General features: G+C 48.4%; 1 protein-coding gene across 1 annotated transcript; it reads left to right on the forward strand.

Annotated features, from left to right (window-relative positions):
- Positions 1 to 873: 873 nt before the first annotated feature.
- Positions 874 to 16,346, forward strand: Slc46a3 (solute carrier family 46 member 3). The gene is made up of 6 exons (XM_032887123.1): positions 874 to 1,194; positions 1,617 to 1,830; positions 8,078 to 8,948; positions 10,500 to 10,583; positions 14,996 to 15,152; positions 15,624 to 16,346. The coding sequence occupies exons 2-6, from the start codon at positions 1,642 to 1,644 to the stop codon at positions 15,706 to 15,708; spliced, it is 1,386 nt and encodes a 461-aa protein (XP_032743014.1). The 5' UTR covers positions 874 to 1,194; positions 1,617 to 1,641; the 3' UTR covers positions 15,709 to 16,346.
- The last annotated feature ends 1,221 nt before the right edge of the window (positions 16,347 to 17,567 follow it).

Here is a 17,567-nt window from a genome sequence, read left to right on the forward strand (position 1 = left end):
GTCTAGGGGGTCGCTGTGGCTTTGTGAGACTGACTTATACCTTCTTAACAGAGGAAGATCCGACATTCGGAGAGATTTAGCAATCCCCTCCCCTACAGCGGGTCAGGGGTGGCTGAGAGATGGCTCACTGAGGAGGAACGCATATTGCTCTGGGTTCCGTTTCTATGCCCTCAGGGCAGCTCACAACTGCTTGTAACATCAATTCCAGGGGACCTAGCACCATTTTCTGACGTCTGCACAGGGTGGACATACACATAAAATAAATGTAATAAATATTTTATGAAAATTTTCCAAGGCCAACACCTTCCCACTCGGAACTCTTTCCTCTCATGAACTTCCTGTATCTTGTCTTCGCTCTTGCATTGCTTTGGCAGACGCTGGCTGGGTCCTCCCGAATGTATGGTGAGCTGCAACCCTAGCGTGAGGCGTTTCAATAACTTTTTGTTGTTTTTGTGGTTGTTTGTTATTGTTGTTGTTGTTGTTGTTGTTATTATTATTATTATTATTATTATTATTATTATTATTATTATTATTATTATCGGCTTTGGGCAGGAGTTTTGTCATGCCGTCCGGCTAGTCTCGAACTCTCTATCCAGATATCAGGGCAATCCGCCTATGGCTCGGCGGCGCTTCAGTGAAATCCTACCCAGATACACTTAGCACAACCTTGGCGGAGCTGCCGGGATCACCCAACTTGCCCAGCAGCTGGGGAGGTTCAGCGGCTGAACCTCCGGGGGCGGGTGCAAGAGAGTGACACTGCGTTAGACCAATCGCTGCGGGGGCGCCGGCCGCCAGACCCAATCACAAGCGAGCTAGGGAGGCGGGTGGCAGCTCTGGCCGAAGATTGCCACCTCCAAGCCGAGAGATGATGCTCGGCGACCGAGCCACCACTAGGGCCCAAAGAACGAGAGTGCAGCGAAGCGGGGAGCGGAGGAGACTGAGTCCAGGGCCACTAAAGCCCCGGAGGTGTGCTTATCTCTCTTTGGCTTCTAACAGAGCTCCAGTGTCCCGTTCCAAGGGACGTCCCCCTCTCGCGGTCCAGTCCACCTCTCTGCCCTGTCCTTTGGCTGTCCCCAGCTGGAAAACCGTGCTGAAAAGACCGGGGCCGCTGCGCCCGGCACTGGGTAACCGAGAACACAGTCCTGAGCACGGTCCAACCTGTGCCGTGCCTAGCAGGAAGACCTTAACCGTGGGGTGAGTTTTAAAAACGAAAACAGAAACTCCCCTTCCGATCGAGAGCTGCTTTTTACGAGGCCCTTAACCTGCAGTCAAAATAATAATAATTGCGTAACCTCCGGGTTCCCGGGCAACTTCATTGTTAACCTTGTGGGAACCAGCCCGTGCTATTCAGCTCGGCACTGTGAACATTAGATAAGCGGACTGGGGGGAAACTTAGTCCTGAGAGGCCCCGCTCCTCCTCGGAGAGAAATGGGGTACCCTCTCCCGGCAAGGACACTCTTAGAAATCTGGAACTCTTTTTTGCTTGCTCATGTTTATTTGTGACAGACACATTGTTCCAACTTCCCCACTTTTGAGAATTCAGCCTCTGGGATAAGAACTCAACGGATGATGATTTCTCTCCCCTGTTTCTCTCTCCCGCTCCCCCCCCCAACTAGACTCCACCACCCCGCTTGAGCAGATATGAAGATTTCATTCATCGAGCCCGCCATTCTCCTTTACGCCTTTGCTATGACGCTGACCATCCCGCTGACAGCGCAGTATGTGTACCGGAGGATATGGGAAGAAACCGGTAACTACACCTTTGCTTCCAATAGCAATGTCTCTGAATGCGAGCAAAACAAAAGCAGTTCCACCTTTGCATTCCAGGAGGTAAGAGAGTGGAAACAGGTTCCAAACCAGAGGCTCTCTAGGGTGTGACCAGCACCCCCCCCCCAAACAATCAAATCAAGCGGCCTTCTCTCCGTTACCATTTCGGTTCATAGTTCTTTTTTTTTTTTTTTTTTTTTTTTTTTCTTTTTTTTTTTTCAGAGCTGGGGACCGAACTCAGGGCCTTGTGCTTGCTAGGCAAGCACTCTACCACTGAGCTAAATCCCCAACCCCGGTTAATAGTTCTTCTTAACACATTTAATTGGCTCTTTCTCTCTAATGCACCTCCACCTCGTCCCCACTCCATCTCTTTTATCCTTAGGCAATCTCTCTGCAGTCTCACCCAGTCTTCCTTGGTCTCTTGAAAATAAAAGTCTGGGAAATTGGACTAGGGTCAGCTGTCTCCCACGGGGGTGGGGCAGCATTTGTTGAGGTCAGGAGGCTGCATGAGATAAGATAAGCCATGTGCCCTGGAGTTGAGTCCTGTGTCCACATCGGAACGGGCGAACGGGCGAGTGCTTGCTTAAGCTCTCGCCTAAGAAAAGGTTTCTCCTAAGAAAAGGTTTTAGCCAGATATTGTGGGGCCTCCCTCAGTTGTGTGTGTATCTGACAGCAGCTTCGTTGTCATTCTCCTGAGCCCTGAGGCAGGCTTTGTCAAAAGTCTATTAGGGTCCAGGAGATGATATCAGCTGTTTCTTTACTGGGCTGCATTTGCAAGCTCAGAACTGCTCTCGTTAGGCAATTTTCGACAAAAGGTTGGCACTGCCTTCACTGGCACAGACGAGAGGAGGTACAGACTGCTCAGCTGCCTTCCCTGATCTGAGGGTCTCTCTGTATTGACAAATGAACCTGGGGTGGGGAATGGCAGAGAGCCCCCCAGGGAAGGCCTGAGGCTGCCACAGCAGCCCTAAGGTAGCAGGTAGAAGCTGGATGGGGCAAAGTCCAGCTGTATGGTCAAGGCCTATCCTCACTCATATCCTCCTGCTGAGGAGAATTTTCTTGGAATAGAGCATTCTGACCAGCCGTGGGGACAGCACAGTCATAAAGAGAAGGATAGGGGCCTCACCAGTGAGTGGTTCACTGTCCTCTACAAAGTCTGCTCAGGCCCATAATACAGCAGCACTCAGGAGGCTGGAGAAGGAGGGTTGTGGGTTCAAGGCCAGCCTGGCCTACCCTGTCTCAAGGTAATAATAAAGGGGAAGAAGACTGGATAGACAGGCAGACAGGCAGACAGATGGATGGATGGATGGAAGAAGTTAAGTACAAGAGCCATGACGATGATGTCCAAGGGCCTAGGCTGGATTCCTCAGATCTTAAAACAGTTTCAAGATCCATCTTTCCCAGGACTGAGAAGGTTCCAGGGGCTCATTATTTCTGAGATTGAGTCAGGGATTGTTTTCAGTCTTTCCAAGGTGACAGGGGCAAGCCTGACGGGGGGGGGGCAAGCCACCTGCTGCAGTATTGGGGGGTGGGGGGGGAAGAAAGTACCTGTTCATGTTCTACACTGAAGGAAGACCAATGTTGGTTCCTCCAGCCCCAGTTGTTGACCAACACCACACCACACACACACGCATGCACACACACACACACACACACACACACACACACACACAGAGAGAGAGAGAGAGAGAGAGAGAGAGAGAGAGAGAACACATTATAGAGCATCGTGGTCTCATTTTACTTTTAGCCAAACTTTCAATTTGATGCTTCTTTTCCTGTTTTGTTTTGGTTTTTCAAGACAGGGTTTCTCTGTGTAGCTCTGGCTGTCCTGGATTGCTCTGTAGACCAGGCTGGCCTCAAACTCACAGAGATCCATTTGCTTCTGCCTCCCCAGTGCTGGAGTTAAAAGTCTGAGCCACACGGCCCGGCCAAGAGACTCTTCATATTCCAGGTCTTGTTCCCCAAAGTTGGTGCCCTCAGATCTCCGGTGCTTTCCCTCAGAGTAGGGAAGTAGAAACCACTGCCCCACCCCACCCCACCCCTGCCCACCTCCATTCTCCTGTCCAGCCCTACCCTGCTGCCCATGACTGGGACAGGATCAGACAAGAAGGAGGCTGGCAGCCCCACTTTTGCCTGCACCACTTCCTTCTGGGCCCTTTCAAGGCTGCCCTTGTATGGCTTCTCAGAGGACGCCCTCAGCCCTCTGAATCTGAAAGCCTGGCCTCCCGCTCAGAGCTTCCATTCTGGCAACCTACTCTGTCGTACGATCTTGCCCCCCCATCCCTAAATACGGGGCTAGGAGTTTGTATACTGGTCACCCTAAAAAATAAGGAGCCAGCCCTGGGAGAGTACTAGAACGACAAGATTCCTTTCTTACTACCCCAAGTGCCATTGTGTGTAAAAGGACATTGGGCGTTAGGACAGGGAGCCCTGTCCTGATCGGCCATATTTGTTTTTCTTTCTTGTCTGAATCTGCATCTTGGTTGCTGTGATAAAACACTGACCAAAAACAACTTGGAAGGGGAGAGGGTTTATCTGGCTTACAGGTTAGAGCCCATCATGGAGGGAAGGCAAGGCCGGAACCGGAAGCAGAGACCACGGGTGTTGCGGTAAATATTAAAAAATGCCTGCATCTTTTAGTCCGCCCCAGCGCCGGCACCCATAAGGCCCAGTGGCACTGCGGAGTACTTTTATCTCAGCGGCTCCACGCTGCCCCCAAATATTCTCTGGCCCGGGCGGTCCGAGAACCGTTCCAGCGCGTCACCTTGCCACGCTGGTGTCTAGAGTTAGTTCCGGTACCCGTGAGGCCAAATAGAACGAACCATAATTTATCTCAGATTAGTGTCTCTCCCGGCGGCTCTCTGCTGGCCTCGAACTCTCTGGTTCCAGCTACCCGGTAAAATCAGGGCTCTGGAAGTCCAGCATGACAACCGAAGCTGACTATGACACATCCCAATAGCAGAGACACTAACATATGCCTGTGTGCTAGCATGTCCATTTCAGGGTGTGGAAAGAAGAATAAACTTCACTAAACTCGGAGTGGTGGTGCAGGAGGCAGAGGCCGGAAGATCATGAGATCAAAACCAACCTGGGAAACTTTGTAAGACACCCTGTCTCAAAAGTCCAAGGGCCGAGGATATAGCTTAACACTAGAGGGCTACTTGGCATGCACAAAGCCTTGGGTTCGATCTTTGTCACTACCAAATAAGTCCTAAGAAACCTTACTGTACAACATCTGTAATCCCAGCACTAGGGAGAGAGAAGCAGGGAGTTAGAAGTTCAGGACCAACCCAGGCTATATAAGGAGACCTTGTCTCAAAAACTAAAAGTAATTAAAGAATAAACTGAGCTCTCGCACCTATATTTGATAATTGAGAGTCTGATGTTAAGGGGAAGTCTTATTTTCCAACCCTTTATATTAACACAGACATATATACATACGTATGTGTGTGTGTGTGTGTGTGTGTGTGCGTGCGTGCGTGCGTGCCTGTGTGTGTGTGTGTGTGTGTGTGTGTGTGTGTGTGTGTCTTAGTGTTCTATTGCTGTGAAGAGACACCATGACCATGGCAACTCTTATAAAGGAAAACATTTAACCGGGGCTGGCTTACAGGTCAGAGGTTTAGTTTATCATCGTGGAGGGAAGCACCGTGGCACGCAGGCAGACGTGGTGCATGAGAGGAGCTGATGGTTCTACATCTGGATCCACAGGCAGCAGCAGGAGGCAGCCACTAGGCCAGGCCTGAGCTTCTGAAACCTAGAAGACCACCTGCATTGGCACACATCCTCCAACAAGGTCACTCGTATTAGCGACTGTCTATGGGGGCCACTTTTACCCAAATCACCACAATACACACACACACACACACACACACACACACACACACACTTGTAATATTGTAGAGACTGGAGGATTACAAACTAGTGGACAGCCTGGTAAGAACTTGTCTCAAAAAAAAAACCTTTATTTTTTGCCCTAATCTATTTTTTTTTCAATGTTCCAAGTTCTCGGAGCCTTGGATCAGAAGTCTCACCTCCATGTTTGTCCCCAGGCTTAATCTCCCTGGGGTCCTTACATCATAGTTACTGCTTTTGTCTAAGAAGTAGAGACATGGGTTCCAGCCATGCTTGTTGACTTTTGTAGAGGGGAGGAATTTTCTAACCACTTGACATGCCCTTTCCTCGTTAAATAATTACTTCTCAAGCAGTAAATTAATGACAGGAGCCTGATAACAGAGACCTTTTCTGGGGCAACTTTTTAAAAAGATGTTTTTATTTTAAGTGTACGGATGTTTTGCCTGTGTCTATGTGTCTGATGTACATACAGTGCACTCAGAGGGCAGAAGAAGGCATCAGATCCCCTGAGACTGGTGTTACAGGTCGTTGCGAGCCACCAGGTAGGTGCTGGGAACTGAACTCAGGACCTCTGCGAGAGCAGCCGGCGCTCCTAACCACTGAGCCATCTCTCCAGATGTCCCAATTATAACTCCAGATGGAACTGTTAACTTTGTGTTCGTCTTGTTAAAGATCTTGTCACTTTTTTAAACAAACAAACAAACAAGACTACAGAGGAGGGCCTGGCTGTTCATGACTGGGTGAGGACTAACAGGAGAAGGACAGACAGACTTGGGTACACCAGTATAAGTGAGAGCAGGAACCCCAAGGGGAAAGCCTGCTTGAGACATTGGTTAAAAGATGACTTTGTATCCATTTACTCAGTAAACCCAGTGGCTACTGTAAATATGTAAGGCAGGCTCATAGAATAGGTGAGACTGAGGACTGAACACGGCCTAGGCCTTGGGCAATTCAGATGTCTTCAATGTTAACCCTCCCAACAAAGTAAGTTTTTATTCCCTTTTATCAGAAGAAGTAGTGACAGACACAATCATTTGGTAGTGTCCTCTACTGCCTGCAAGTGGCAGAGGCCTTATCTCCCTCAGCCATGCGTTCATTCAGTGCCCAGGACTGTCCCCAGGACCCGTGAGCAGACAAAAGTCTGGCCCCCTGTGGGTTAGGTTAGTGTGGGACAGAAAATGTTTTTAATGGCTTATTAATTCTCAGGCTGCTTTCCGACAGCATGGGCCTTTCATTCTTCACACCCAGTATTTCCCGTTGTAAATGTGTCCCATGCCCCGTGCAGGAGTCAGACAAAACAAAGACATGGAAAACACACTATGTCTTTATTTTATTTTATTTGCATTGGTGTTGTGCTCTGCCTCCCTGTGAGGGCGTCAGATCCCCTGGAACTGAAATTGCTGACAGTCGTGAAGTGCCGTGTGAGTGCTGGGATTTGAACCTGGGTCCTTTGAAAGAGCAGCCAGCTTTCCAACCTCCACAATATGCCTTTAAAAGACTTTTTAAATGATTGTGTGTGTGTGTGTGTGTGTGTTTTGCCTGCATACATGTATCCGCACTGTGTACCTGCCTAGGTGCCTGCCGAGGCAAGAAGAAGCTGCTGGATCCCCTAGAAGGGGAGTTAGGTATCCCCATGTGGATGGCGGGAATCAAACCAGGGTCTTCTGCAAGAACAGCAGTGCTTCTAACCATTGCGCCATATCTCCAGCCCCACATAATGCCTTTAAATAGCCCCCAATTCAAGTGGCTGCCATCGTGTCACAGCTCCCCAAGTGCGTGCCCTTGTGTACACATGGCCTCTTGTCTATTGTCATTGTATTCTCGGTCCATGGCTACAACTGTCTTAAGCAGTGCGAGACTCTTCTTCTGGATCGATCTCATTGTTTCTATAGTAAGTGAAGGAGTCTATTCTCACTAGTTCTGTCGGCGGACACAAAGATCAAAAGGGGGCAGAGGTCCGCTTAGTTAGAGACTTTCACGCAAATATACGTGAAGTGTGTATGTTCCCTCCGCTCCCGTGGCTCAGGCAAGAAGACCCATTACAGCAAGGGGCAGCATCACTCTGGGCTTAGAACAGGAGTCACAATGATCTCTCAGTGCAAATGATTCACGGGGGTAGGGTGGGAGTGGGAGAATAGATTCTGTCGCCAGCACCAGAGTCTGTGACATGCACCTGTCCCTTGTATGGACAGACATGACAAGGCAGATATTTTTGTTTTTGTAGCGTTGAGTCTCTACCATGCTTGGTGTGTGGGGCCCATGATGAAGTGTGATTGTGTTACCTTCTAACGTGTGCTTTGAGAACTACATGAAAACTTAATTGGCATTGTCCCCTCACATACCCGAGGCCTCCCTACTGTCCCCTCACGTACCCAAGGCCTCCAGCTCATAAGCAGGGGCAACACTGCAGTCTTTTTATGGTCATAGTATCGTGAACCCCGTGTCTTTGTCCTTGCAGGAAGTTCAGAAAAAGGCATCTCTCTTCAGCCTGCAGGTGGAAATAAGTGGGTTAATTCCTGGTCTGGTGTCTACCTTCATGCTTTTATCGAGTAGCGACAACCACGGACGGAAACTTCCCATGGTCCTGTCATCTCTTGGCTCTCTGGGAACCAACCTTTGGCTGTGTGCGATGTCCTACTTTGACCTTCCCCTCCAGCTTCTGGTAGCATCCACCTTTATTGGCGCCCTCTTTGGGAATTACACCACGTTCTGGGGAGCTTGCTTCGCCTACATTGTGGATCAGGAGAAAGAATACAAGCACAGAATCATCCGCATAGCCGTCCTGGATTTCATGCTGGGAGTCGTCACTGGGCTAACAGGCCTGTCGTCTGGCTATTTCATCCGAGAGCTGGGTTTTGCGTGGTCCTATTTCATTATCGCCGTAGTTGTTCTAGTCAACCTGGCCTACATTTTATTTTTCCTCAGTGATCCCATAAAGGAGTCTTCATCTCAGATAGTCACTATGTCCTGTAGTGAAAGCCTCAAGGACCTATTTTACCGGACTTACATGCTGTTTAAAAACGGTTCCTGTAAGCGGCGTTCTTTGCTCTGTCTGCTGATTTTTACCCTTGTCGTCTATTTTTTTGTGGTCTTCGGCATCACCCCGGTTTTCACACTGTATGAGCTGGGCCCTCCGCTCTGCTGGAATGAGGTCTACATAGGCTATGGCTCAGCTTTGGGCAGCCTCTCCTTCCTGAGTAGTTTCCTGGGCATCTGGCTGTTCTCTTACTGTTTGAAGGATATTCACATCGCCTATGTCGGCATTTTTACCACGATGGCGGGGATGATGCTCACCGCCTTCACCAGGACCACTCTGATGATGTTTTTAGGTAAGTTACAAACGTGTCTGACTTTATGGGAAACGAATCCAGTCCGTTAGGAGGAGGGGGTTTGCACTCAGTACAAAGCCACGAACCCATTCTATTTCAACGTAAACAGCTAGCTTGCCAGAAGCCAAGAATCAGAAAGACAGATTTACCAAGGTATGACAAATACACAGAATCAACACGATTTTCCAAATTTCATATTTGCCAAAAATATGCTGAGGGACATTTTTGTGTGTGTGTGATTCAGTTCTTGAGTGCAGCCTCCACTGAAATGAGTGTTCCTTAGAATCCTGCGTTGGAAAGGGCCGTGGAATTGGAATATGGAATCTTGGTCTAAGTCAGTCGTTTCTACCACAAAGGTATTAAGTCCTTGCCGCTTGCCGGAGAAACAGTTCGAAGAAGCAGAATTAGATTTGACTTCCTCCCGTGTCGCTGGGTGACGTTGGCATGATTGTCCCTCTGGGCCCTTCCTCTGATGGGCACAGGGATGCTTCATTCCGAGGCTTTTATATGAGTCTTGGAGTCTTGGAGTCTCAGCGCAGTGCCTTTTAGATAGGAGAAGCTACGCCCCCGCTTCCCAAAGAGCGCCAAGATCAAGTCAGCGTATGCACGTGAATACTCTGGAAAATGTAAATATGTTATTGCAAAAGCAAATGCCATGATTTGGTGACATGTCTAAAAATGATTCTATTGAGAAGAATGGCTTAAAGCTGCCTGTGACGGAGCACTCCTTTAATTCCAGAATCCGGGAGGCAGAGGTAGGGGTTGGGGATGGGTCCATGTGAGTTTGAGAGCAGCCTGGTCTACATAGTAAGTTCCAGATTTGCCAGGGCTGCACAGTGAGACCTCTGTCAAAACAAACAGACAAAAGCCACACACACACACACACACACACACACACACACACACACACACAACTTAAGAGCAGAGGCAATTGTGTTCTTAGTTTTCCAGCCACAAGACAATAAGGAACCGGCTTTTCTATAAAGGATCCTTAGAGTAAGGGGATAAAGGCCCCGGTCCTAAGAATAAAAGCATATAAAAGGAGCTAGAGGGATGGCTCAGCAGTTAAGACAGGTACTGCCCTTACAGAGGACGTGAGTTCAGTTCCTAGGCTCATGACCACTGGTCTGGGGGATCTAGCACCCTTTTCTGCCCCCATGGGCATATATACATATACTTGGGACACACACACACACACACACACACACACGAGAGACACAGAGTAAGAGAAATGAAAATAATATTTTTAAAATGGGCAAAAGTTAGTTAATAGTCCAAAACTTGCTAAATAAGTTATTACACCATTAGAAAAGTAGGCAGACGGCTCTCACCTGGACCCAATAGTCCGTGAATACTATTTGTAGGCCCAAAACCAGAATTCTAGAATAAAGCAAGCCTCAGATGACTGGCCAGCAGTCTGTTAATTTATTGGGCACTGCAGTTATCTGGATCTTGAGCGGCAGTGAGTCAGGGTGTTCATAGGAGGAAGTGTCTAAGAGGGCGAGCATCCGACTCAGCCTGGTTTGACTGCATCATTTGTTTCTCTCACAGTCCGAATATCATTCTTTTTCGCCATCATGCCACTTTCCATTCTGAGGTCCATGCTGTCAAAGGTGGTCCACTCGACGGAACAAGGTGAGTCTACTTTAAAGCCTGTAACCAATGCACCAGCTTCAGCCATTACAATCGATGCGCAAAGCTTCTTTCTGAGTAGCCCACAAGCGCCTTTCTGCCAGGGCCTTCTTTTGAAGGAAGTACTGAGCTTTGTTAGAAGCTGGCTTTCATTCAGGCAGAGGGGCCCTGCTTGGAGACCCTGTTTTAGAAGGCCCCTCTGGCTTTGTCTCAGAAGAAGAAAGGAAACCTTGGAGCCAAGAGGTTTTCCTTTACCCTCTCTAGCTGCAATCTGGTTCCTGGGGCCAGATCTGGCTGATGTCTACAGAGTGCCTGGATGATCCTCTTCCGTGGACTGTGCCCAGCCCCCATGCACTCCCTCTCCAACAAAGTGGGGGGAGGGGTGACTCCTGATAGGCAGGTCTGTCCTGACCTTGGAGTTGTACGACACTTGCATGTGAATGTTCCCTTCTGAGGGGAAGTCAAACGGGGTAGGTTGCAGGCTTCGGACAGCTCGCTCATTGCTGTCTGGTTTCCAGATGGAGCTCTTGAAAAGCCTGGTATTGTGTGTCCCCATCCATTGCATGTGGCCTTCCACAGTCTAGAGACACAACATACTTTGTCCTTAGTCCTTGTTAGCTAAGAAACGTGGCATACGTATGAAAATTTCAGTCAAACATTATTTTGACCAAAAATTCATGAAACTAATTAAACCAATTTTAGGCTGCATATAACTTGCATATAATGGTGAAACCGTAGGCTTTCACCATCTCTAGATGACCCGTAGTACCTAAGACGATATAAATGTTTGAATAGTCGTTTTACTGTTTACTGTTGTTTAGGGAATAATGACGAGAAGGAAAGATCTGTGCGTGTTTAGTGCCTAACTGTAGGTTTCATGGGAGGTTGGCAGAACCTTGGGATGTTGAAGCCCATGGACCAGGGCCATCCATGCTTAGAAGGTGACAGTAACCTTCAGTTACATCCTTGCCTTGGGCCCCAGAAATGCTTTCTTCTGGGCTTGAATCTGAGGTCAAGTTGGAAACTTGGTTCAAGCCGAGGGGATTCCATGGAACGTAATACAGCGGGGCGGGCTGGGTGGAGGCAGCCAGAGAGGTGGCCCCGAGAGCGGGGCCCAGACGAGAAGCACCACAACCTCGTGCTGCTTCTTTCCCTTCACCAGGTGCAAGGTGGCCGATGGGAGCACAGAAGACTAGAGCTTTGTAGGTGCAGGTAGAAAATCACCACACGGCATAGATGGGAAGAGCCTTACACGGGTGCTGACATGTATGGCGCTGTCCTCCCTCAGTATTCTGTGACTATCATCAGACTTAGTACTTTTCCTGTCTCGTATCTTAGCCTTGAACGAATGTTCTTAGAGTATTCGTGACTCGCTCCTAATAGCGCACCCGCATTTGTGTCCGTTTAGTCAATGCTGGGGAAAACTGCATACTTCACTCAGGTATAAAATACGACGATTGGTTCTTGGCCACTCGTAAACTGAAGCTTTGTCTTCCTCGAAGGCCTTCATGGACTGTGTTGTGATGGTCCTTGTCTTAGTTATGGTTTTATTGCTGTGGAGAGACACCGTGACCAAGGCAACTCTCATACATAAAACATTTAATTGGGGCTGGCTTAGAGTTTCAGGGGTTCAGTCCGTTACCATGATGGTGGGAGCATGGCAGTGTCCAGGCAAACGTGGGGCTGGAGGAGGAGCTGAGAGTTCTACATCTTTTGGGTTTTTTTTATAAAGACTTATTTTATTTATATGAATACACTGTAGCTAGTGTGTCTGACACACCAGAAGGGGGGCATTAGATCCCTTTACAGATGGTTGTGAGCCACCATGTGGTTGCTGGGAATTGAACTCAGGACCCCTGGAAGAGCAGTCAGTGCTCTTAACCGCTGAGCCATCTCTCCAGCGAGAGTTCTACATCTTGATCAGAAGGCAGCCTCTCAGAGACTCTCATTCCACACTGGGCAGAGCCTGAGTCCTAGGAGGCCTTAAAGCCTGCCCACACAGTGAAACACTTCCTCCCGCAAGGCCACGCCTATTCCACTGAGGCCACACACTAGTGCCACTTCCCCTGGGCCAAGCATATTCAAACCACCACAGTTACCTAGAGAGCACTTAGGAACAGAAAACTCTATAAAGGTGTCATGGACAAACAGACCTGGGCCCTTGACTTCCACAGTGGTTTCTCTGATGGGACATCAAATGAGTTACAACAGAAGAAAAATAATTTAGTTAAGGGGCTTCGAGACGGCTCAGTGGTTGAGAGATCTCCATTCTGTTCTCAGCACCCACATGGTGACTCAGAGCCCCCTGTAACTCCAGTTCCAGGGGCTCTAATGCCTTCTTCTGGCTTCCATGAGCACCAGGCGTGCATGTGTTACATACACGGCTGCAGGCCAAACATGAATATACATAAAATAATAATCTTACTTGTATCCCTAACCTAAGAAATATTTTAGATAGTGGCCAAATTTCACTTTTAAAAAAATGGCGACTTTGTGAAAATACGATAAACTTTAGAGTAATCAAGGGAGAGGGGACAGATCACAGAGGCCACCAGGTGCCAACCACTCTCTGCTAGCTGAAATCTCAGTGTTTGGAGGCGAGGGCACAGCTCAGTGGGAAAGCACATGTTTCAGAAACCAGAATGGAGAGAAAATAGCATTTTGGTAATGTTTCTGAAAAATCCCTGTCTTTAAAAGTCTTGTGACCTAGACTTGCTGTCTTGCTTTGGGGACATTCACAAACTCAGGGAGAGTATAAAGCAGGACATGATAAGATGGTTCTGATTTCTGAGTTGCTTTTCTTTATAATTCTTTTTAAAGATTTACTTGTTTTATGTGCGTGGATGTTTTATCTCCATGCACGTCTACCTGCACAACAAAGGAAGTCATCTGTTGCCACGAGACTATAGTTGTAGATGGTTGTGAGCCACCATGGGGGGTGCTGGGAATTGAACTCAGGACCCCTGAAAGAGCAGCTAGTGCCTTTAACCGCTGAGCCATCTCTCCAGCCCACTTGATTTTTTTTTTAAGTCTAGAAAGTACACTCATCCGGATGTACTTGATCCACCTTATGTCTACAACTATTCAACACGTTGGATTGCCCAGAGGAGTCAAGCAACAAGCCAGTGTCACTCTGTGATAGCATATTGGAGCAGACAGATGGCACCCGGCCTGACCTATTTACCTTAGAGAATGGATGGATTCCCTTATGTATCAGAACCAGCACTGTTCAGTCAGGTTTCTGTACTGTAGCACTATTCCCAGGAATAGTAAGAAACATGAACAAAACATTGCAGCTAAGCAGGTAGGAAAGCCAGTTAGACCACCTCTGGGTATCACGGAAAACCATGAGGGCAGTGCATCTGCATGTACTGGGTGACCGAGGAGCGGAGGCCTGGGTTAAACCTTTATTCATTTATTTACCACGTTTATTAAATGGCTACCAAGCATCAGGACAGCAGGGTCCCAAGGCCATCAGAGAAGCAGAACAGATGTGCACGTGGAACTGACAGAGCGGTAGCTCAGACAGGAGATACCTAAAGGCCCACACAGGAGTCTCTTGTCTGTGGCTAGATTTCTGTCTAAGCGTCAGGCTGTGAGGAGACACTGAAGTCTTCAAATGAGTCAGCTGCTGGCATTTGTCGACTTTCCTCTGGAGACATCGGAGCTCAGCTAGCTGGGGTTTTCGACATCTCTCCCCACAAACCCGAGGGGAGCACCTTGGCTCAGATTATTCATTTGCAAAACACATAGGTGACTTTGGCAGGGTGTTTGTGTGTGTGTGTGTGTGTGTGCGCGCGCGCGCGTGCGTGCGTGCACACAGAGTTGTTGTTTGAGACAGGCTCTCAAGAATGACCTTGGGGCTGGAGAGATGGCTCAGTGGTTAGAGCACCGACTGCTCTTCCAGAGGTCCTGAGTTCAATTCCCAGCAACCACATGGTGGCTCACAGCCATCTGTAACGGGGTCCGATGCCCTCTTCTGGTGCGTCTGAAGACAGTGCACTCACATACAAAATAAATAAATCAATCTTTAAAAAAAAAAATGACCTTGAATTTCTGCTCCTCCTGGGCACCGGGATTATGTGTGCCACCACGCCTGGCTTATGCTGTGCTGACCTCTTTCTTTTTTTTTCTTTTTTTTCTTTTTTTGGAGCTGGGGACCGAACCCAGGGCCTTGCGCTTGCTAGGCAAGCGCTCTACCACTGAGCTAAATCCCCAACCCCTGTGCTGACCTCTTTCATGCACTCTGCCATCTGAGCCACACGCCCAGCGCCTTCTCAGGGGTATGGAGAGGATGGCTTTTGTTCACCAGCCCATTGCTCCTCTCCGTGAACACGTTCACTCCTCTCGGTTCACTTTTCACGGTTCTGTAATTCATCTTTTTCTTTCTCCCCCCACTCCTCTGCCCCAAACAGGTGCGCTGTTTGCTTGCATAGCTTTCTTAGAAACGCTTGGTGGCGTCGCTTCGACCTCTGCGTACAATGGGATTTATTCAGCCACTGTTGCCTGGTACCCTGGGTTCGTCTTCCTGCTGTCTGCTGGTCTCCTGGTCCTCCCAGCCGTCAGTCTCTGGTAGGTGACTCTCTCCTCATTCCATCAATGGGCGATCGCGCATAATGGATCGGCTACCTTCCTTCTGCCAGCAACATGACACAGGCTCTTGGCATTTTGCTTCAGGGGATGCATTTCTCAATAATTATTGGTCAAGAATACACTTGTCAATAACTTGAGAATTTAAAATGAGACAGTGTCATTGGCTGTTGAGAACTAGTCGGGGGGTCCTTAGGTCACAGACATAGAGGAGTCATTTTATGGGTCTCCTAGCGTAACAACTGAACATCTTGGGGATACAGGAGAGAAAAACCTCAAGGAGTTTATTTTATTAATTTTAGGACACGATACATAAGAAATCAGTTCAAGATGCCAGGATATACCTGTTACACAGAACTTTTATAATTTATTAAAAGCCACGTATGGGTGGGAAAGTCAGACTCTTGGTAACTTATGTATCTCTTAACCCACTCCAAATTCTTGTTTTTGTAGCATGGTCAAATGCATTGGCTGGGAAGAGGGAAGCTATACACTGCTCATCCACGATGAGCCCAGTGAGCACCCATCAGACTCGTGACAGCAGCAATGCACACGCCCTGTGTGCGACTCCTGAGGAACTGCTCCGCAGTCAGTATTTCACTAGGGATCCACGTGACAAAACCCTGTCTCCAACCAAGTGAGTTGGGAGGACACACCGAGCTCTGCTGCTTCTGGGGCCACCCAGCAGCACACTGGGTTCTTCAAAGAGCAGACCCCAGTACCGTCCTCACTTCTCCATGGACCAGGGAAAGACAGTGGAGAGCAGAGGAAGGCTTGTGAAACCTTGCTAAAACTTTAAAGCAATAACTTCACTGACATGCTCCAGTCTCCCATGAGGAGACTAAGGAGTTCTGACCTCAGTCTCTCCGTCTGCACAATGGGCTTGCTGGCCTCTCAGGGATTTTTTTTGAAGACACAATGAGGAATTTTTATTTGCAATAATCACTGAAATGGAAATGTCTCAGGCATTTCTAGTTCTTCCTGGACTTGACTGATGTTTCAAGAGCCTGTCAAGGCTCTACTAATGGAATGAAAAATGAAGCACCTTTTAAAATGTGTTTTTCATTTTTCCTAGTGTTTTATTCTGTGACAAGCCTGATGATGTTTTTATATGTAATGAAAGGGGTGGGTAGAAAATCAGATTATAAATAAAATTGTCCTAAATTTGAAAACTCAGCTGACAGCTCAGTGTGGTATTATCAGTCACTCGGTGGTACAGAAGGCTGTCACGGTCCCGGTTCACACTCCCCCGCTGGTTTTCCACCTCTGCTCTTCCCTTCCTCCCTCTCAGACTCCATCCACTGTGCTGAGAAGGGCCTTTCTAAAACATGGATCTTATCTTTCCCAGCAACTGTTGCTCTTAGGGAAATAATCAGGCACGCATGTGACCTGACCCCGCCCATCCCACATCACAACACCCCACACCAATTCTTAGATCCACTCTCGTCCCCCAAACCCACCTCCTTCCTTTTTACACACTGTTCAGCTCATCCCTTCTCAGCAAAAAAGCCTTGCTTTCCCTGTGTGCCCAGGGTTCACCACGCCCCAACCCGTCTCTGCAGGGCTTCCACAGCCCTCTGTATGAACAAGAATGCCATTTTCCAATGTATTTTTTTCTTTTTTTTTTTTTCGGAGCTGAGGACTGAACCCAGGGCCTTGAGCTTGCTAGGCAAGTGCTCTACCACTGAGCTAAATCCCCAACCCCTTCCAATGTATTTTTATATTTTTGGTTGTGAGCCTAGCCTTTAACGGCTGAGCCATCTCTCCAGCCCTCCAATGTATTTTTAAAGAGGTTTTTTTTAGTGTGTGACTGCCCTGCCTCCTACACCAAGTGAACTCTTGAGGTGGCTCTGTTTTGTCTGTGCACCGTATGTATGCCGTGCTCAGAGGACATTAGCGGGTCCTGGAACTGGAGTTACAGATGGTTGTGAGCCGCCAGGAGGGCTGGGAACTGAACCCAGGTCCTCTGCAAGAGCAGCCAGTGCTCTAACCACCGACCTCTCCAGCCCAAGACCGTATTGCGTCCCTCCCAGTGGTCTCTTTGAGGACAGGGATGGTCTTTGCTCATTGTGTGCTCAGTAATGTTTGCAGAACTAAACTTGAAGGCTACAATTCCTTTGCATGTATCTACAAGAACTGTTTAAATTACAACTCTAATAGTTTGTGAAGTAACCACGCCCCACTGGCTCCTAAGCTGAACCTGCAAACAGCAGTGTTACCCTTTCAGGTTGATTTGTTTCCAGACTCTTCCTGTGCAGGTGTGTGTTTGTGCCTGTGGATCCTCAATCACCACCCAATTTGGTTTTTAAAAATGGGTCTTTCTCTGGTCTGGGGCTCTCCCAGGACCCGGGCCTGGCTGGCCAGTGAGTCAAGGGATCCTCCTGTTTTCTGCCTCCT

This window comes from Rattus rattus, chromosome 16 (genome assembly GCF_011064425.1).
Source record: "Rattus rattus isolate New Zealand chromosome 16, Rrattus_CSIRO_v1, whole genome shotgun sequence".
Lineage (NCBI taxonomy): Eukaryota > Metazoa > Chordata > Mammalia > Rodentia > Muridae > Rattus > Rattus rattus.

Coding starts and splice junctions, on each gene's coding strand:
- Slc46a3 (XM_032887123.1), top strand. CDS start 1,642: ATGAAGATTTCATTCATCGAGCCCGCCATTCTCCTTTACGCCTTTGCT. Junction 1,831..8,077: donor CCACCTTTGCATTCCAGGAG/GTAAGAGAGTGG, acceptor TTGTCCTTGCAG/GAAGTTCAGAAAAAGGCATC. Junction 15,153..15,623: donor CTCCCAGCCGTCAGTCTCTG/GTAGGTGACTCT, acceptor TTGTTTTTGTAG/CATGGTCAAATGCATTGGCT.